Genomic DNA, 21558 nt, shown 5'->3' with positions numbered 1-21558 from the left:
CTGTGGATTGGAGCAGTTTCTCTAAATCAGTTTATTTTGCAATGACCTCGACAGGAATCAACCTCATTCGTAAGCCAGGTTAGGTTAGAAATGATCTGTATCTCAAATTTACGAATAAAACCCTTGTTAGTACTAGCATTGTGCCAAAGACAGCCTCCTTCTGAAGGTCATCATGTGTAATTTTCACAGGTAACATATCAGAGAGTGTTTGGAAATTGCTCTGAATCAGATTAGTATGGATTCTTTTGTGCTTCCTTTGAGCAACATTTAGCAAACATTGCAACATTTAGCAAAATCAGAACATTTAAACCTTTTCGCAATGGTATGGACTCTTCTGTTTATTAAGGTTAAATATTTGAGTGAAACATTTACCACAGTCAAACATTTAAATGGTTTCTCACATGTATGGACGGTTTTGTGGTATTTAAGATGAGATCTTTGAGTGAAGCATCTCAATCAGAACATGTAAATAGTTTCTTACCTGTATGGACCGTTCTGTGGTATGTAAGATGGGATCTTTGAGCGAAACATTTATCACATTCAGAACATTTAAATGGTTTCTCACCTGTATGGGTGGTTTTGTGGTTTTCAAGTTGGCAGATTTCAGCAAAACATTTAGCACACTCAGAACATTTAAAACGATTCTCACCTGTATGGACAGTTTTGTGGGTTTTAAGTTTGTACATGCAAGCAAAACATTTATTACATTCAGAACATTTAAATGGTTTCTCACCAGTGTGCATTCTTGTGTGCCTTTTAAGAGTTGACATACGAGCGAAAAATTTATCACATTCAGAACACTTAAATGGTTTCTCACCAGTGTGCATTCTTGTGTGGTTTTTGAGATTTGACATGTGTGCGAAACATTTATCACATTCAGAACATTTAAATGGTTTCTCACCAGTGTGCATTCTTTGGTGGCTTTTTAGATTCGGCATTTGTGTGAAACATTTATCACACTCAAAACATTTGAATGGTTTCTCACCTGTATGGACAGTTTTGTGGGTTTTGAGATGGGACATGCGAGCAAAACATTTAGCACATTCAGAACATTTAAATGGTTTCTCACCAGTGTGCATTCTTTTGTGGTTTTTGAGATTTGACATTTGTGCGAAACATTTATCACATTCAGAACATTTAAATGACTTCTCTCCCGTGTGACTTCTCAGATGAACTTTAAGCCAGGATCTATATCTGAAACATTGGATAGATGTGTGACTTGTCCTCTCAGGAAACTTGTTCCCACATTCAATAATTTCTTGCTGTTCAACAGATTGTGAGTTTGTGGTGAAGTTTTCTGAAGTGTCAGCACTTTGAAATGGAGTCTCTCCTTCAATGAGTCCCTGAGTTTCTACAAGACTGGGGTAGAGGTTGAAATTTCTTCCTCGTTCAGAACATGCATATGGACTCTCTCCTTTCTGGACTACTTCTTTCCCCCTGGGTATTGTTACTCTACTGATACCTCCTGGATACTCAGCTAAAGGTCCTGGGCTGTCTCTGCAGGGTTCTCTCTCTTTCCATTCCTCCGTCTGCTGCCCATCACACATTCTCTGCCTCTCACTATTATTCCTGAATCCATCTTCTGGTGGATAAAAGTGAGAGTATGATTACTAAATTTACAAAAATGGAGGGAGACTTATATAGGGAGATAGCTCCATCTAATCACTGAACATCATTAGGGTGGCTATGGATCCCTATCATATATAATAGAGCCTGGTGCTGCTTGTAGAGAGGTACAGGTGGGCAACAGCACATGAACAGAGGGGAATATGTCTCATCTCACCCTGCTGCTTCTGTGCCTCTCATCCTCACCTCTAGTCTCTGCTCTGATTGCAGTCACTCACCAAAAACTCTGCCAAGCCCTGCTGGAGCCCTGGGATTCATTCAGGATCTGGGTCTCTGAACCTCAGATCTGTCAGCTTAAAGTAACTGAATTCTAATGACTTAGTAATGAATATTTAACTGAGAGCCAGCATTAAAATTCACCTTCTATGTGGAACATTTGAAATTCTCATAAGTCAAAGACTGAGTGTCAATTCCCATAGAATGACCACACTAAAAAGGTGAATAAAGATTCAATCACAAATCTTACACAATTTACTGCAGTTTTTAACGACCATCACAATAGGCTCTACCAGTCAATAGACCTTCATCTGCCTTATATTTAATCAGTGGTCGCAGTGACAATGCAAACTTTCTATATTTTGATCTTAAAATGCAAATAAGACACATCTGCTTGTCTCTTTTCTTCTTAAATATCACAAAAAAATCCAGACACAGGCTGTGTTTCAAAGCGGATTCTGCATCGGGGGAAATCACACAGGAAATCTCATAAGTGGTGATCCACGTCCTCATTCCTCCTTACATTCAGATACATTGGCTCTGCCGGCATTTTAAACTCTCGGTGCCAATTTTTAACTTATTGCAAATAGAGGAAGTTACAAAGAGACCACTGCTTAAATATAAGGCAAATGAAGGTCTATTGACTGGCAGAGCCTATTGTGATGGTCGTAAAAACTGCAATAATTTGTGTAAGATTTGTGATTGAATCTTTATTCACCTTTTTACTTAGGTCAGTGAGAAATACTCCACAGCACCCAGGAAGAAAGATAGAAATGATGGCAGAAAAGGACCAGCAAGCTTACGCCAGTATCTGCCACACTGTGCAGGTTACCCCCATGCTTATCAGGTTCCCAGACTGTAAAGGTCAGAGCCCTCGGATGCTGTTTGAATCGAATTTCCTTTAACCAGTGCCATTGAAGCAGAGAGCAAGGATGGAGCTGCATTAACAGTGTCAAGGCTTAATTGTTAAGGGAAGCAACTGCCGCACCAGCAAGTTACCCCCAGTTACCCCCATGCACTCTTTTCCTCACTTCCATCCTCGAGCCTTTAGGGACCTGCAATGCTTATCCCTTGCCCCTCTGAAATCTTTCACCTGAAATCTGCCTTCACCACCTCCTCCAGAAGGGTAGTCCAGGCCTCCACCACGCTCTCCGTGAAGAAATATTTCCTGACGTTGGCTCTGAGTCGTCCTCCCTGGAGTTTCACTACCTGACCCCTAGTTCTACTGATTTCTTTCCAAAGTGAAAGGTTTGTCGATTGTGCATCATTAAAACCTTCCAGGTATCTGAAGGTCAGTATAGGAAAATTAGTTTCTTCCCTGATAATTTTTGTTCCTGTAGTACCAAGGATCAGTCCAGACTGCTGGGTTATGCCTCCCCTCCAGCAGATGGAGTCAGAGAAAAGCTGAAAAGCCCCCCCTAGATATACTGGTGTGCTGCCTGCGATCCCTCAGTATAAAGGATATCAAAGCAGAAGCAAAATGTATATAATCATACACTTCCGCTGAATAATAAAAAGTTTAGAACCTAACCAATGACTAGATCAAGTAGGCCTACTGCCCTATAGAAACAAGCAAACCTATCTTTCAAGTTCCAGAAACCCCGTAGCACTTGCCTGTTACAACGAATAATCACGTATAACGACGCTCTTCAATCAGAGTAACTGCAACATAAGAAAAACAGCAAAAGTAGTAGCAGACACGAGCGGACTCTCCCGTAACCTACCTGGGCGGGTGTCTGGACTGATCCTTGGTACTACAGGAACGAAAATTATCAGGTAAGAAACTAATTTTCCTTTCCCTGTACGCACCCGGATCAGTCCAGACTGCTGGGATGTACCAGAGCCGCCTTAAATGGGGTGGGACCCAGACAGTCCCGCTCGAAGCACGCTGCTCCCAAAGGACTCTGTCGGCGGAACACGAACATCCAAGCGATAATGCCTGGCAAATGTATGCAATGACTTCCACGTGGCCGCCCTGCAAATCTCCTGGCACGACACAAACTGGCTTTCAGCCCATGAAGCCGCCTGAGAACGCAGAGAGTGAGCCTTGAGCCCCTCAGGAACAGCCCTTCCGCAGCCAATGTAAGTGGACGCGATCGCGCCTTTCAACCAGTAGGCGATAGTCGTCTTGGATGCCTGAAGACCTTTCTTGGGCCCATACCACAACACAAACAAGTGATCCGACCTTCGAAACTCATTAGTCACCTCCAGGTACTGCAGGAGTACTCGACGGACATCCAAACGCTTCAAATCCCGACCTTGAGAAGATCGGATCTCCTCCTCCGTAAAGGAGGGCAATTCCACCGTCTGATTAACATGGAAGGCCGATACCACCTTAGGCAAGAAGGAAGGTACTGTGCGTAAAGATACTCCGGACTCAGAAATACGCAAGAACGGTTCCCTGCACGAAAGAGCCTGAAGTTCCGAAACGCGGCATGCGGACGAAATGGCCACCAGGAATACTGTCTTGAGAGTCAAATCCTTCAAGGTGGCTCTCCTAAGAGGCTCAAACGGGGAAGCGCAGAGACCACGGAGAACCAAATTCAAACTCCAGGATGGGCACGGAGCCCTCACGGGGGGACGCAAATTCCTAACTCCGCGTAGAAAACGCGCGACATCAGGGTGACATGCAAGCGAAGAACCATCAACCTTGCCTCTCAGACAGCCCAGGGCTGCTACCTGAACCCGAAGAGAGCTGTACGGCAAACCCTTCTTCAAACCTTCTTGCAAAAACATGAGAATATGACTCAAGGAAGCCGTACACGGGGACAGTTGTATGCCACTACACCAGGATTCAAATACCTTCCAAACCCTAGCATAGGTAAGCGAAGTCGAAGATCTGCGAGCCCGAAGGAAAGTAGATATCACCGCTTCAGGGTACCCTTTCTTTCTCAGTTGTCTCCGCTCATAAGCCAAGCCGCTACACAAAAGCGATCTGCCAGATCGAAAAATACCGGACCCTGACGTAGGAGATTCGGAATGTGACAGAGGCGCAGGGGTCTGTCCACCGCTAGGTTGATCAGATCAGCGAACCACGGCCTTCTTGGCCACTCCGGGGCCACCAGAATCACCAGACCCCGGTGGTATTCTATGCGCCTTAACACTTTTCCCACCAGAGGCCATGGGAGAAATACTTAATGAGGATGTGCGGAGGCCACGGGAGCACGAGCGCATCCACCCCCTCTGAACCATGTTCTCGCCTTTGGCTGAAGAAACGAGCCGCCTTGGCGTTCAACCGCGTCGCCATCAAGTCCAAGCGTGGAATCCCCCAACGTCGAGTTATGAGGTGCATCACCTCCGCCGACAGTTCCCACTCTCCGGGGTCCAGATGTTGTCGACTGAGAAAATCTGCCTGGACGTCGTCCACTCCTGCGATATGGAACGCCGCGATGCGGTCCAGATGTCGTTCCACCCATGCCATCAACAAGGCCGCCTCGGCTGCCACCGGGCGACTTCTTGTGCCGCCCTGCCTGTTTATGTATGCCACGGTGGTCGCGTTGTCTGATAGAACTCACACTGCCCGACGGTGCACTAACGGGAGGAGTTGACGCAAGGCCAGATGAACGGCCCTGGTCTCCAAGCGATTGATGGACCAAGCGGCTTGCCGAGGGGACCAACGTCCCTGTACTGCCCGGGACTGACATACCGCTCCCCACCCTGATAGACTGGCATCCATTGTCACCACAATCCAATGTGGGGGCTCTAATTCCATCCCCTGAAGAAGATGGTCCGGAATCAGCCACCACATGAGGCTGGCCCGGGCCGGTTCCAACAAGGGCAAAGGCACGCCGTAGTCCTCGGACCTGGGATCCCAGCGGGACAGTAGTGCCCTCTGCAGAGGCCGCATATGAGCAAATGCCCAAGGAACCATTTCCAGGGTGGACGCCATATGTCCAATTACATGCAAATAATCCCAGGATGTAGGCAACAGTAGCTCCAACAGGTTCCGTACCTGATCAATTAGATTGACCATCCGTTGGTGGGGAAGAAACACCTTGCCCAGTGAAGTATGAATCGGGCTCCCAGGAATTCCAGTTGCTGGGTTGGGTCTAGATGGCTCTTGGCAAAGTTGATTACCCAACCTAATTTCTGTAGTTGGTCCACCACTGACTGAACCACTCGTTTGCACAGAGCTTCTGACTTGGCCCGAATGAGCCAATCATCCAGGTAAGGATGTACCAATATCCCTTGACGACGAAGAGAAACCGCTACCACCACCAAAACCTTGGTGAAAATTCTGGGGGCTGTCGCCAACCCGAACGGAAGTGCGCAAAACTGATAATGGTCCCCGAGCACCATGAACCTGAGGAACCGCTGATGATGCTCCTGAATTCCAATATAGAGATACGCCTCGGTTAGGTCCAAAGAAGCCAAAAATTCTTCCTTGTGGACGGCCGCAATAACAGACCTTAGCGTCTCCATGCGAAAACGCGGAACGTGCAAAGCCCTGTTGACCTGCTTCAAATCCAGGATTGGCCTGAACGTCCCTTCCTTCTTCGGGACCACGAAGTAAATGGAGTACCGGCCGGTTCGTCGCTCAGCAGGTGGGACCGGGATCACCGCCCCCAGCGCCTGAAGACGATCCAACGTCTGAGCAATCACTTGTTGTTTTGCCGGAGGTCCGCAAGGCGATACAAGGAACAGATCTCGGAGCGGTCGTGCAAAATCCAAAACGTAACCGTGACTTACAACATCTAGAACCCACTGGTCTGAGGTTATTTTGACCCATTCCTCCCAAAATAGGGACAGCCGACCCCCGATTCATGGAACGGAGGAATGGGCCTGCTCGACTTCATTGCGCTGTCTTATTGGGGGTGAAGGTATGAGGTGCTCCCGATCGTTGAGGCCGTCTGCCACGAAAGGAATGCGACCAAGACGGGGACCGCGAAGTCTGTTGCCTCTGGGAAAAGGAGCCCCCTCTCCCCATCCGGAAACGACGTTGGCCCCAAAACAGACCCTTTGAATTCCCAAAGGGGCAAGATTGCCTGGGCTTGTCCTCCGGTAACTTATAAACCTTAGTATCCCCTAAGTCCTTAATGAGCTGCTCGAGCTAGTCGCCAAACAACAATTTCCCTCTGAAGGGAAAGGAACCCAGACGCGCCTTAGAGGAAGCATCCGCCGCCCAGTGACGAAGCCAGAGTAACCTTCTGGCGGACACAGCAGAGGACATAGTGCAAGCCGAAGTCCGCAGGAGATCATATAAGGCATCCGCCGTGTAGGCGACCGCAGCCCCCATACGGTTGGCCTGTTCTGCTTCCCCTGGCGGAAGGTCCTGGGCCGTAAGCAATTGTTGGACCCAGCGGAGCGTGGCCCTCTGCATGAGACTGCTACAAGCGGCCGCCCGGACGCCCAGTGCTGAAACTTCAAAAATGCGCTTTCATACGATCTCCAATTTCCGATCCTGGAGATCCTTAAGGGCTGTGCCCCCCGTCACGGGGATAGTGGTATGTTTTATCACCGCCGTGACCGCTGAATCTACTTTGGGGATCTTGAGAAGGTCTAAGGACTCAGCCGGCAGGGGGTACAATTTATCCATAGCCCTGCCGACTCGCAAAGAAGCTTCCGGAAGCTCCCATTCCTTAGAAACAATTTGAAACAATTTTGGGTGAAATGGAAAAGTTTTCGGGGGCCCCCGGAGCCCCGCCAAGGCCTCATCCCCTGGGGACGAATCCGCCTCCTGGGGAGGTGCCGGGATTCCCAATTCTTGCAACACATGAGTAATGAGATAATCCAGCTCATCTTTGCCAAATAAACGCAGGACCTGAGGATCATCTCCCTCCACGGACACCTGTCCGTCCAGATCCCCTCCCCCGACAGCGAGCAAGGGGTCCGGTGGAGGAGCTAAGGGCTCCGGAGGGTCCAACTCTCTTTGTGGCCGGGGACAGCGAGCCCCCGTCTTGCCCTGATCCAGATTCGCCTTAGGGATCTTAGGTGGAGGGGGCCCTGAGTCCTCCCAGCCCGCTTATGCCTCCAAAAATGCTTTGTGCATCAAGAGCACAAATTGTGAAGAAAACGGAGCTGGCCGCTGGAGAGCATCCCCCGCGGGAAGAGTGGGAGGGGGAGGGAGGGGAGGAGAAGACCCGGAACCTGTGTCCCGCTACGGGCTTAGGGCCGGCGGTGAATGAGGAGGGAAATCTCCCTCCTCAGACGCTGACTCGTCCGAGTGCAGCGTGGACAAAATGGCCGCCGCCCCGTCGTCATCGGGACCGAGGCTCTCCGCGATCGTGAAGCAGGAGGCGGACTGCGGGCAGCGCTCGACCCCCGAGAGGGTCCCTCGCCCCCGAGGAGACATCGGGAGCAGAGACCCTCTCGGGAGAGTCGCGCCCCCGCCCCCCCGCAGGCTGTACAAACCGATGAGCGCGGCATGAAGCTGCGAACAGGGCAGCCTGGGAAAAGCACACCAAAAAGTAAGAAACCCCAAACAACGCTTGAGGACGCTACGGGCGGCAAAGCCACCCCCCTCCGGAGTCCCGGGACCAACTGTGGCAGGCTGGGGCTGCAGATTAGAGTGCTCTGCCTGTCCCCAACAGGTCTTACCGGCACCTATTTAACAGAAAGGGATTCAGGCTCCTTTCACCGCCCAGTAATTCAATTAGCAAGCCCCCTTCAGAGGAAACCTCTGGACACTTAATCTGGTGAGGGGGGGGGGGGGGGGGTGAAAGAGTGACCGGCCCACCGGTAAATACTCCCCCGGTCCCCTTAAACTATCTCCGGGTACGTGGCAATAGGGTAATGCCCTGCCAAGCCTGCTCTTACCCAGACCTCGCTGTCAGAAGAAAAAACTCAAAAACTATATATTTTTTTTAAAACTACCTAAATACACTGAAACACACTACTTGATCTAGTCAGGGTTTCTCCAACCTGTAAACCAAGAGTAGACATTTGGATAAATCATATGCCTCTCAATCTGCTGGAGTCAGAGAAAATACTAAGGGATCGCAGGTGGCACCCCGGTATATCTAGGGGGGGCTTTTCAGCTTTTCTCTGACTCCATCTGCTGGAGGGGAGGCATAACCCAGCAGTCTGGACTGATCCTGGCACGTACAGGGAACCTCTCCCCCTGGTTTATACATATTTAGGTCCCTCAGCCTCTCCTCCTAGGTCTTCTTATACAGACCCCCCAGCATTTTGGTCGCCCTTCTCTGGACCGCCTCCATCCAGTCTGTAAGTTTTGTCTGTTTGTGGCCGACACTAAGATCTGCAACAGAGTTGTCACGCTGGAAGGAGTGGAGAGAACGAGATGGGATTTAAGGAAGCTGGAAGAGTGGTCGAAGATATGGCAGCTGAGATTCAATGCCAAGAAGTGCAGAGTCCTGCATATGGGGAGTGGAAATCCGAAAGAACTGTATTCGATGGGGGGGGGAAAGGCTGATGTGCACGGAGCAGGAGAGGGACCTTGGGGTGATGGTGTCTAATGATATGAAGTCTGCGAAACAATGTGACAAGGCGATAGCTAAAGCCAGAAGAATGCTGGGCTGCATAGAGAGAGGAATATCGAGTAAGAAAAGGGAAGTGATGATCCCCTTGTACAGGTCCTTGGTAAGGCCTCACCTGGAATACTGTGTTCAGTTCTGGAGACCGTATCTCCGAAGGGACAGAGACAGGATGGAGGCAGTCCAGAGAAGGGTGACCAAAAAGGTGGATGGTCTTCATCGAATGACTTATGAGGAGAGATTGAAAAATCTAAATATGTATAACCCCAGAGGAGAGGAGGAGCAGGGCTGATATGGTACAGACTTTCAGATACTTGGAAGGTTTTAATGATCCAAAGACAATGACAAACCTTTTCCATTGCAAAGAAATCAGCAGAACCAGGGGTCAAGATTTAAAACTACAGGGAGGAAGACTCAGAACCAATGTCAGGAAGTATTTCTTCACGGAGAGGGTGGTGGATGCCTGGAACGCCCTTCCGGCGGAAGTGGTAAAGACCAAAACTGTGAAGGATTTCAAAGGGGCGTGGAATAAAGTTTAGAGGATGTGGATGAAGAGAAGAGGCATGGGGGTAGCTTGCAGGAATGACGGCTACTACCTGGAGATAATACCCTTATTCAATAAACATATACACGGTTAATGCAACTCCAACATTCCTCTTTGCTTCAACGGCAACAGGTAAATGTGGAAAAAAGGGATTTCCATTCACAAAAAGCAGGGAGTAGCTTGCTTGTTACGGTGGTTACTACCCCAAACCAAATAAGCCTGATACTTCACTTTCAATGCATATCCTGCATAGCTCTCTGCTTCAACAGCAGGGGAGAAAGACTGATACTTCTCGCATATCCAGCATAGCTCTCTGCTTCAACAACAGGGGAGAAAGACTGATACTTCATGCATATCCAGCATAGCTCTCTGCTTCAACGGCAGGGGAGAAAGTCTGGTACTTCCCGCATATCCAGCATAGCTCTCTGCTTCAACGGCAGGGGAGAAACACTGATACTTCACGCATATCCAGCATAGCTCTCTGCTTCAACGGCAGGGGAGAAAGTGTGATACTTCACTTTCAATGCATATCCAGCATAGTTCTCTGCTTCAATGGCAGGGGGGAATGAAGAAAAGTGGATCTATATACAGACAACAACCAACAAGGACTGAATTACATAGTCTGGGTAAACACGCATGAGTGTAAAGGAAAATTAGTTCTTACCTGATAATTTTCGTTCCTGTAGTACCACAGATCAGTCCAGACCATGGGTTAAGTCCCCGTTCCAGCAGGTGGAGACAGTGCAGAATTCTGAGGCTAGCCCATATAAGGACAGAACCTACCCCGGAACCCTCAGTATAACTATTGTCAAAGCAGAAAGGTATAAGATCAAGCAAGTACCAGAATAAGTAATAAATATAATAAAAATATCCAAATAACCCAACAATTGAGACAAAAGAACTGTGTAACTAAGCGCTCTTGTACAACTACCCCTAATCATCAAAAGATGATTCCGGTGCCTTAACAGTGAACTTCAAAAAACATATGTTGCAGGAGATCAAGAAAAAGACAAAAATTCCTGTAAGAAGGAAAAAACGAGTGGATAAGAGAAGAACGGGCGGGTGTCTGGACTGATCTGTGGTACTACAGGAAGGAAAATTATCAGGTAAGAACTAATTTTCCTTTCCCTGTACGTACCCAGATCAGTCCAGACCATGGGATGTCCCAAAGCTTCCCTACAAAGGGTGGGATCCAGACAATCCCGCTCGAAGAACCTGACGACCAAAGGAACCAAAAACTGGAGCCTGAACGTCGAGTCGGTAATGACAAGCAAAGGTATGAAGAGATTTCCAAGTAGCCGCCCTACAAATCTCCTGAGACAACACAGATTGAGACTCCGCCCAAGAAGTCGCCTGAGAACGCAAAGAATGGGCTTTCAGACCTTCAGGAACTGGCCTGCTCTTGCAAATGTAGGCTGAGGAAATCGCCTCCTTCAGTCAGCGAGCAATAGTAGTTTTAGAAGCTTGCTTACCTTTGTTGGGTCCACTCCATAGGACAAACAAATGATCAGAGAGACGAAAGTTATTGGTAACTTCAAGATAGTGCAACAAGATCCTTTTGAGATAGAGACGACTGAGATCGTTACCACCGGAGGCAGAGATCTCCTCCGGTGAAAAAGCGGGAAGTTCAACAGACTGATTAATATGAAAAGATGAAACAACCTTAGGTAAAAAGGAAGGAACAGTCTTTAGAGAGACACCGGAATCCGAAAAACGGAGAAAGGGATCACTACAGGATAGAGCTTGAAGCTCAGAAATTCTCCTGGCAGAAGAGATAGCAACCAGAAAAACAGTCTTAAGAGTCAAGTCCTTAAGAGTGGCACGACGAAGAGGTTCGAACGGAGCCGAACAAAGAGCACGAAGCACCAAGTTTAAATTCCACGAAGGACAAATGGACCGAACAGGCGGGTTCAGATGTTTAGCGCCTCTTAGAAAACAAACAACATCAGGATGAGAGGCAACCGGATGACCCTCGATGGTGCCTAAAAGTGAACCAAGAGCAGAAACTTGAACACGCAGAGAGCTCACCAAGAGACCTTTAGAAAGGCCACGCTGAAGAGAAGAAAGTAAGACCGCCACAGAGGGCGAACGAGCCAAAACGCCCAACTCTTCACATACATCCTCAAAAACCTTCCAAACCCTAACATAAGTAATGGAAGTTGATTGCTTACGAGCCCTGAGAAGGGTGGCAAAAACCTCATCTTTATATCCTCTGCGTCTCAAACGACGCCTTTCAAAAGCCATGCCGCTAGACAGAAGTGATCCGCCTGATCGGAAAATACTCGCTGGCTGAAGGAGGCGATGTGGATAAAGGTGAACCGGTAGATATAGTATACTTGGATTTTCAGAAGGCGTTTGACAAAGTTCCTCATGAGAGGCTTCTAGGAAAAGTAAAAAGTCATGGGATAGGTGGCGATGTCCTTTCATGGATTGCAAACTGGCTAAAAGACAGGAAACAGAGAGTAGGATTGAACGGGCAATTTTCTCAATGGAAGGGAGTGGACAGTGGAGTGCCTCAGGGATCTGTATTGGGACCCTTACTGTTCAATATATTTATAAATGAACTGGAAAGAAATACGATGAGTGAAATAATCAAATTTGCAGATGACACAAAATTGTTCAGAGTAGTTAAATCACAAGCAGATTGTGATAAATTGCAGGAAGACCTTGTGAGACTGGAAAATTGGGCATCCAAATGGCAGATGAAATTTAATGTGGATAAGTGCAAGGTGATGCATATAGGGAAAAATAACCCATGCTATAATTACACAATGTTGGGTTCCACATTAGGTGCTACAACCCAAGAAAGAGATCTAGGTGTCATAGTGAATAACACATTGAAATCGTCGGTTCAGTGTGCTGCGGCAGTCAAAAAAGCAAACAGAATGTTGGGAATTATTAGAAAAGGAATGATGAATAAAACGGAAAATGTCATAATGCCTCTGTATCGCTCCATGGTGAGACCGCACCTTGAATACTGTGTACAATTCTGGACGCCGCATCTCAAAAAAGATATAATTGCGATGGAGAAGGTACAGAGAAGGGCTACCAAAATGATAAGGGGAATGGAACAACTCCCCTATGAGGAAAGACTAAAGAGGTTAGGACTTTTCAGCTTGGAGAAGAGACGACTGAGGGGGGATATGATAGAGGTGTTTAAAATCATGAGAGTTCTAGAACGGGTAGATGTGAATCGGTTATTTACTCTCTCGGATAGTAGAAAGACTAGGGGACACTCCATGAAGTTAGCATGGGGCACATTTAAAACTAATCGGAGAAAGTTCTTTTTTACTCAACGCACAATTAAACTCTGGAATTTGTTGCCAGAGAATGTGGTTCGTGCAGTTAGTATAGCTGTGTTTAAAAAAGGATTGGATAAGTTCTTGGAGGAGAAGTCCATTACCTGCTATTAAGTTCACTTAGAGAATAGCCACTGCCATTAGCAATGGTTACATGGAATAGACTTAGTTTTTGGGTACTTGCCAGGTTCTTGTGACCTGGATTGGCCACTGTTGGAAACAGGATGCTGGGCTTGATGGACCCTTGGTCTGACCCGGTATGGCATTTTCTTATGTTCTTATGTTCTTATGACCTTGGCGCAGAAGATGGGGTAGATGACCGAGACAGAGAGGACCGTCCACAGAGAGATTCACCAGGTCCGCGAACCATGGTCTCCGAGGCCACTCTGGAGCCACGAGAATGACCGGACCGCAATGGAGCTCTATTCTCCGAAGGACTTTTCCCACTAACGGCCACGGAGGGAACACGTAGAGAAGAACGTCGGAGGGCCAGGGAAGAACTAGCGCGTCCACCCCTTCTGAACAATGCTCCCTCCACCGGTTGAAGAACCGTGGAGCCTTTGCGTTGGCTAGCGTAGCCATGAGGTCTAGGTGAGGGGGACCCCACCTGTGCACAATTAGATCCATCGCGACGTTCGATAACTCCCACTCGCCGGGATCGAGATGCTGACGACTGAGAAAGTCGGCTTGAACATTCTCCCTCCCCGCTATGTGGGAAGCCGCCAGATGATCCAAGTGTCTCTCTGCCCAAAGAAAAAGCTTGCTGGTCTCTAACGCCATCAGATGGCTCCGAGTTCCGCCCTGTCGGTTTATGTAAGCTACAGTGGTGGAATTGTCTGATAGTACTCGGACAGCTTTGTGACGAATCAGAGGAAGAAAAAACTTGAGGGCCAGATGAACAGCTCGGGCTTCTAAGCGATTGATGTGCCATCAGGATTGGGAAGGGGACCATAACCCTTGAGTGGTTTAAGACTGACAGACAGCCCCCCAGCCGGAGAGGCTGGCGTCTGTCGTTACTATGACCCAAGACTTTACAGATCCCCCTGTTACCCACTCCTAGTCTTTGGGCGGCCATCTGGACCCGATCCATGGTACTACAGCAACGAAAATTATCAGGTAAGAACCAATTTTCCTTTCCCTGTATGTACCCGGATCAGCCCAGACTCCTGGGATGTACCTAAGCTCCCCGTAACTTGGGTGGGACGTGGAGATTCCACTCGCAGAAAACTCTCACCAAAGCACATGGAAGCCGGAGCCCCGACATCCAAGCGACAGTGTCTGGTGAATGTGTGCAGCAGCAGCTACCAAGCAGTCTCCCTGCAAATCTCCTGTGGAGATACCTTCTGAGCCTCAGCCCAAGAGGTTGCCTGAGAACGCTTTGAGTGAGCCCTCAGACCTCCAGGCACCTGCATGAACCAACTGCCTCCTTAAGCCAACGCACAAATGTAGTCTTAGAAGCCTGACACTCCCTCTGTGAAACATTCCCCAGAACAAAAAGGGTGATCTGATCTACGAAACTCATTAGTAACTTTCAGATACCCCAACAATCAATGTCTCCGCCCAAGAGCCGAAGGCCTATTGCATGAGACGCAGAGGAATCCAAACCTAGAAAGGTTGGAGGATCCGCAGTCTAATTAAGATGGAAGGCCGAAAAAGAAGGCACCGTGCGTGACCACACTCTCCGCTCTGAAATCTGCAGAAACAGATCTCGGCGTGACGAAGCCTGGAGCTCCGAAATCCTCCTGGCTGAAGAAACAGCCATCAGGAAAACCACCGTAAAAGTCAAGTCTTTGAAGGGCGCCCCCCCTCAGTGATTCAAACAGAGCCTCACTCAGTCCTGTAAACCCCAGATTAAGATTCCAAGCCTTTCCTCACCGACGGACGCAAACGCTTCGCTCCCCGAAGGAAAGGTAGGACATCCCCGATGTGTTGACAGAGAATAACCCTGTACCTTGCCTTGGAGACAGATCAAAGCTGCTACCTGCACCCTCAGAGAGATAAAGGCCAAAACCTCAGGAAGGAAGGAAAAATATTCAGTACTGTAGCTTAAGTAGGGGTGGCAAAGCTATGGCGAAGTTAAATCGGTTACGGGAAGAGACGTACACCAGAGCTTGAAGATTCTCCAAATTCGCACATATGCTAAAGATGTGGAAGTTTGCCAGGCCTGCAACAAGGTGGTAATGATGGTTTCAGAACATCCCTTCCACCACAGCCATCTCCTCTCAAAAACCGAGCAGCCTGATCCACTAATATCGAGCCCTGGAGCAGAAGAGGAGACAGATGAGCGAGCCCCAGCAGGGCTGCCTATGGCCAAGCTGACCAGATCCGTAAACCCTAGACGAAAACGGCCAGTCCAAAGCCAGAACCTTAAACTGTCACCAAAAATCACAGCCCGAACTCACGGGAAAGGCTCCCCCCCAAGCCATTGCACCGCCAACTCAGGGAGCAAAAAAATCCAAAATGGCACCTGCGACGCCCACCAGGGCTTAGAACCCAGCAGCCCTGTGTCTTTGGCGAGAGATAAGTGCCCCCGCTCTATCTGGGGACTCGCCACCCCCGAAATCGGCACCAAACAATCTCTCGAGCGGGGCGCGCAGTAAAAACGCTCTAACAGCACAGATCCAGGAGAAGGGGGGTCCATCAAAGCCAGTCCCCCTTAGAATTTCCTTCAGAACTAATCCACTGTGCCCCAATTCCTTCACCCCCGTCGGAGAGATCCGTAGGATCTGCCCATCGCCCAAGACATTAAAAAATGGCTGCTGGACCACTGCCCTGAACCTTACCAGGAGAGAGAGGGACTGAGAGAGGCGGGGATGGATCTATCTTCCTCCCGCAGGCTAGAACCAGAGACGCTAAGCCTGCCCCGCAGATCCTGCGTGCATCGGGGCGCGATTATTATAACAGGAGCCTCTGTAATGGTCCCCGTGCAACTTCTCGCCCCCTCAACGCTTCCCGCGGGAATGCTATCCCCCTCCCCCCCCCCCGCCATGACCATAAGAGGGAAAACCCCCTGGACATTGCCTCCCACGCAGGCAGTTACCACAGTGCTTGCCAATGTAGAAGCATGCACAGGGCGCCCCCGCTCGCCTCGACGCCGCTGGCCTCCTCGCCACCCTCCAAAGAGCGAGCGTCCGCTTCTAAATTAAACCGCCTGCGTGTCCCCACCCCCTGCAATGCCACTGCAACCATCCAGGCCTGCGCTTAGCACGAAGGAACCGTCCCGGGACCGCGGGCTCCACTTCCCGCCATCAGCGGCCCAAACGCTCTGCCTGCCGCCGGGCGACCCTGTGCTCCCGATCTCAGCAGGATCTAGCAAAATGGCGAGGCAATATTAAAATCGGAGAGGTGACCTCCTGCTCCCGCCACCAGCAGGACTGAGGACAGAGGCTCTCTGTGCTCTTCTGTCTTTTTTTTTTTTGATTAAAACAATTTGTAAAAAAAAAAAAAAAAATCTGTTTGCACTGAGCGAGTCCACCATGACGCCGCCGGACCCTTAGTGTCCCCCGACCACGGAAACATTACCGGCTGAGCAGCAAGACTCAACCCCCTGAAGTCTCAGTAGCCGGTGGTGAGCTCCGCCTGCCCGCTGAGCACGCAGCCTGCTCGGCACGAGGGGCAGCCTCCACATTCCCCCAGCTTCAATTCCTCTATTTCATGCAGATATCTATTTTTTCTATCCTCTGCTTCTCTTACCTATTTTTTTTTCACTGCAGGTTTTGCACCATCTTCCATCTGCTGGAGAGTGAGAAATACAGAGGGAGTGCAGGAGGCGCACTGGGTTATGTACAGTGTCAGTGAGACTCTCTCTGTCTCCATCTGCTGTCAGGGAGGTAAAACCCAGGAGCCTGGACTGATCTGGGTACTTACTGGAAAGGGAGATAGCTCCATCTAATCACTGAACGGCATTAGGGTGGCTATGGATCCCTATCATACATAATAGAGCCTGGTGCTGCTTGTAGACAGGTACAGGTGGGCAACAGCACATGAATAGAGGGGGAACAGACCACGTCTGACCTCACCCTGCTGGTTCTGTGCCTCTCATCCTCACCTCCAGTCTCTGCACTGATTCCCTTCACTCTGATTGCAGTCACTCACCAAAAACTCTGCCACGCCCTGCTGGAGACCTGGGATTCATTCAGAACCCGGGTCCCTGAACCTCAGTCCTGTCAGCTTAAAGTAACTGAACCCTAATGACTTAGTAATGAGAATTTAACTGAGAGCCAGAAATAAGATTCCCCTCTACATGTAAAGTTTAACATTCTCCATAGCCCATATTTTATGATAAATTAATGTTCTGCTCACCGCTCTTGGTCTCAGCCTCCTCCTCTCCTCCCTCCTGCTGGTCGTTGACAGGAGGATCCTCCATTTTCAGGATCTCTGCTGTGGGGTCAGGACTGTGACCTCGGCTGCCTGTTAGAGAAATGGGAAAACACCTTCAGCCTTTAACCGGTCTTGGACCCTGACCCAAGAAAAGAGAGAAATGCAGAGTAAAAGACAGGAAAGAGGAGAAGAGGAGGTAGAAATGGGACAAGAGAGGGGGGAGGGAAATGGTGAGGGAAGATGAGAGAGAGGGAGAAGAAAGGAAAGAGAAATCTGAACATGAAAGAGAAAAGCAGAAGGAATGGAAAGGAACAAATTCTCCACACAAGAAAGGTCAGAGGTCAGGGTCATGATTTAACGCCTCCTCCTCGCTGTGTCTGGTCCAGAGGAGGCCTCGTGTCTCAGCAATGTTTGGATCGGCCCAGCAGTACCTTTAATCCAAGCTGCATCGCCTGCTTCATGCAGCTCCTCACAGGCACCTGGGATGCTCAGGTTCCCTCTGTCCTCAGATCTCGGGGGCTCAGTCCCACGTCCTTCTTGTTTAAATCGGATTAAAATGTCAGGGGTGACACTGGGGGAGCCTGTTATGGGAAAAGATGGTTACAATATGTAGAAACGTTACCCCAGAGCCTGTATTATCAGTGCAAGTGAGCTCAGGATTATGCTGTGTTCATAGACACTGCCACCAGTGCAGCACTAAGAAAGGAGGGTGCTGCTGTGCTGATCACCATCAGAAATCCATTCTAACAGTATCCTGATCATTTTAACACCGAGGTGGGCGACTTCATTCCTCAGGATCTACAAAATAATTTGGTGTAGTTACTGCTATTGCAAAAACATGCTGAACATTTCTACCTCAAAGAGTATTTTTGTTAAACCAGATGTTTTTCATCCAGCTGCCAGATTTCAGAAATCTGATTCTCCCTGGCTCCTCGCTTCATTATAATTATATGAGGCAGGGTGGGAGATGTCACTAGAAGGCACCAAAGCCAAGGAATTCTTAGACAGGAGGGCGAGGGAAAGTGGAAAGGAGACTCCTGGAGAAGAGGACAGGATATGAAGATGACGGAGGAATGTGCAGAGGAAACGTGAGAGAATATTTCTTTACTGACAGGGGGGTGGATGCCTGGAGTCCCCTCCTGACAGAGGCAGCAGCAGCTTGCAACCAATCAGCAAATTTACACAGATTTAGGACGGACACAGAGGGCGGTGGTAAAGGCAGGTGGGGAGCAACGGGTACAAGAAACGAGGGAGGGGCCTGTGCGTTAGCTCAGTCGTATGGAAATCCAGAGGGAAGAGGAGGGGAGAATACAAGGCGAGGGCAGGGAGTGGTACTTGCCTGTTACAGGAGGGTGAATCCCTTCAGGCGTCTCTGATTCAGGAGGATCCAGGAAGGGCAAATCTTCCTCTTGTTTAATGCTCAGTGAGAACACAGACGTTACAATCGGAAGGCCTGGGATGAGAAAACAAACGAGTCTAGGAGGAGTCACCCAGGACCTGCTAATATTATATTAGGAAATAGATTTAAAGTCTCCAAATGTTTGATGTTAATGCCCCATCTCCTGTGATCTGAAAATGCAGAGCCCTTTAAATCCAGAACATTTACTTACTGATGCTGGGGTCCTTCATGGTTTCTTTCCCCTCCAGCTCCCAGTGCTGAGGGAAATATTTCTCATCTTCCTTCTTAATCTTGAATACAACATCAGGATTAATAATTGAATAACCTGTCAATAAGAAACAGCAAAAATTATATATAAATTATTCTTGTAAAGCCCTGGGAGCTTTCACCTGTTTTCTGTTGAGATGGAGCTGTGTATGTGTGAGTGAGTGAGTGAGTGAGAATGAGTGAGTGAGAGTATGTGTGAGAGTGTGTATGTGTGTGTACAGGCACTTGCAGGCTGCCCCTTGATTACGATTAAACCTTGGAGGGTTTCTGGTGCAGTCATTTCTATTCCTGACCCTCCTAGCTGGAGGCATTGCAGGTGCCAGTGCCCTCCTGGAGAGGAGGACTCCCAACTTCTTATCAGGAGCATCTAAGAAAGAGTTATCCTTGTATCCCAGGACCTGGGTTTTCCTATCTAGAGACCAGTGAGCCATGGCAGCAGCCATCCTGCAGTGTGTGTATGGGTGAGAGGTGATAGAAAAGGCAGACTTACCCCGTGACACGAGGACGCCGTGAATCTCCTTGATGACCTTCTTGTACAGCTCCTTCTGCCATTCTCCCAGAATGTCCCACTCCACTTCCCAGAAATAAGCAGCCACGTCCCTGAATGTGACCGATGCCTGGAACAGCAAACAGGACACCCTCAGCCCCTCTCCCTCCAGCTTCATTATAATGTGCGGGCAATAAACTGTGTTCTCTGGCCTCTGTCAGTGAGATCAGCTCCCTGATAGATCACAGCATGGAGAGAGCTCACTTCTATTAAATCTCCAGTAATTTGTATAGCTTGAGATCACGGGGGCAGCTGATTCAGCAGTGAGAGGAAGTGGCAGTGTCTGTCAGTGCAGGTGGGAGGGAGAGTGGCTGGTTGGGTTGGTGTCTGAAGGCAGGAATGTTGTCCACCCCTCTCCCCTGTTCATTGTAATTTCTACCTACTGTTATAATGTAAACCGATGTGATGTGTATTTTAATGTCGGTATAAAAAAAACCTGTTAAATAAATAAATAAACGTGGATAGTGCTGAGTCAGGCCTGGGGAGTGAGGACAGAGAATGTGGATATCTGAGAGTGTGTGTGACAGAGTCTGTGCGTTTGTGATGGTGTCCACATGTGTGTGAGACAGAGCATGTGTTTGTGTGAGTATATGTGCATGCATGAGAGAGTGTATTGGTGTGGGTGTCCGCATGCTTGTGTGTATGAGAGTTATACTGTATTCATATCTATGTGGGTGAGTTATAATGGGGGGGGGGGGGGGGGAGAAGGGACCTCAGATTGCCCCTATTCTGATGCACCACCTCACCTCCCAGATACTTGTGACCTAAGGCAGTGGCGTCTTCCAATCCAGACCTGGGGACCCAGAGAGAGTTTGCACACCCCCCCCCCCCCCCCCTCTGCTGATCTCGGGGTGAGCAGAGCTCAAACCTTCCCGGGGCTGTAAAGATCTCTGCCCTGTGCCGGGAGGAGGGAAGGCTGGAAGAGCTGCACAGGGAAAAGGTTTCCTTTAAATGCACAAGAGGACAGAGAAGGATTTCTTACCGGATCAGACACCAGGGCACACATTGCCCTCCTCTTTTCCCTCTCAGTCCTGCAGGTGCTGGGAGGGATTCAGAGGGGGCAGGGCTGATTCCTGGGGGCTCAGATAAAGCCCCTGCTCTCCCCCTCTGCAGGGATTTCCGGTCCTGGGGAGGCAGAAAGTTTCTGCTTTTACTCGGAGCCTTTCCTGCTCTCCGCAGCCCTGCAGACAGTAGAAAAATGCACAAAAATAAATATTAACAAAAAGATAATATAAAGTGCCCCCTTTTAATTGGAGCACTACGTTGCATTAGCAGAATGGGAAAGCAGCAGCCGGAGCATGCGCGGAGCTGCCCGGCAGAGGCCATGCTGCTTCCCCAGTGCATGCCGGGAGGATCCCAGCTCCTTAAGGTGGATCTGTGGAGATAGGAGAGAGCTGCAGGGTGAGACGGGCGGCACAAGGCAGGGGACGGATTCGGGCTCTGCATCTATCAGAGGACCTGCTTCTCTCTCCGGGACGTTTATATTGCATGGATGGTGCGGCTGAATTAGCGCACGTTTGTAACTTGCGAGCAGCAGGAATGCCACGCGTCAAGGCTTTTTCTGCTCCCCAGAGCAGCGACGACGATTAACGATGGGGAAGGAGCGCGATTCGCACCCCAGCTCCCTCCCCTAATCTGCCCATCCGGTCCAGCCCCGCTTCCAAAAACCTTTCACAGCAGGGCAAGTTGTGGACTTTGGCAGCTGGCAGGAGGGGCAGAAAGAGAGAGAGAGGGAGGGCGGTTTTTTTTTGGGGGGGGGGGGGTGTTTTTAACTGGTGGCTGCCTGGGAGCAGAGGGAGAGGGAGGGTTTTGGGTTTTTTAAACTGATTGTCAGCTGGGAGGCTTGCATTTTTACAATGAGGTCAATATTCAAAACTAAACTTTAAATGAATAACTTGGAGTTAGAT

General features: G+C 49.2%; 1 protein-coding gene across 3 annotated transcripts; it reads right to left on the bottom strand.

The window, feature by feature from the left end:
• Positions 1 to 320: 320 nt before the first annotated feature.
• On the bottom strand, positions 321 to 21252 carry LOC115080427 (gastrula zinc finger protein XlCGF26.1-like). Of its 3 annotated transcripts, none has more exons than XM_029584582.1 (7): positions 20634 to 21250; positions 19595 to 19721; positions 19049 to 19162; positions 18778 to 18891; positions 17870 to 18019; positions 17421 to 17528; positions 321 to 1582 (listed from the first exon to the last, which is right to left on the bottom strand). In XM_029584582.1, the coding sequence occupies exons 1-7, from the start codon at positions 20655 to 20657 to the stop codon at positions 453 to 455; spliced, it is 1767 nt and encodes a 588-aa protein (XP_029440442.1). In that variant the 5' UTR covers positions 20658 to 21250; the 3' UTR covers positions 321 to 452. The 3 variants fall into 3 exon arrangements, with proteins under 3 accessions (XP_029440442.1, XP_029440444.1, XP_029440443.1); XM_029584584.1 differs by lacking the exon at positions 20634 to 21250 and adding an exon at positions 20398 to 20418; XM_029584583.1 differs by lacking the exon at positions 17421 to 17528 and having other exon boundaries at positions 20634 to 21252.
• Positions 21253 to 21558: the final 306 nt, after the last annotated feature.

The sequence above is a fragment of the Rhinatrema bivittatum genome, chromosome 19 (assembly GCF_901001135.1).
Source record: "Rhinatrema bivittatum chromosome 19, aRhiBiv1.1, whole genome shotgun sequence".
Taxonomy (NCBI): Eukaryota; Metazoa; Chordata; class Amphibia; order Gymnophiona; family Rhinatrematidae; genus Rhinatrema; species Rhinatrema bivittatum.
Note: the sequence above shows the minus strand (reverse complement) of the source record. Positions and strands in the feature narration are given on the sequence as shown.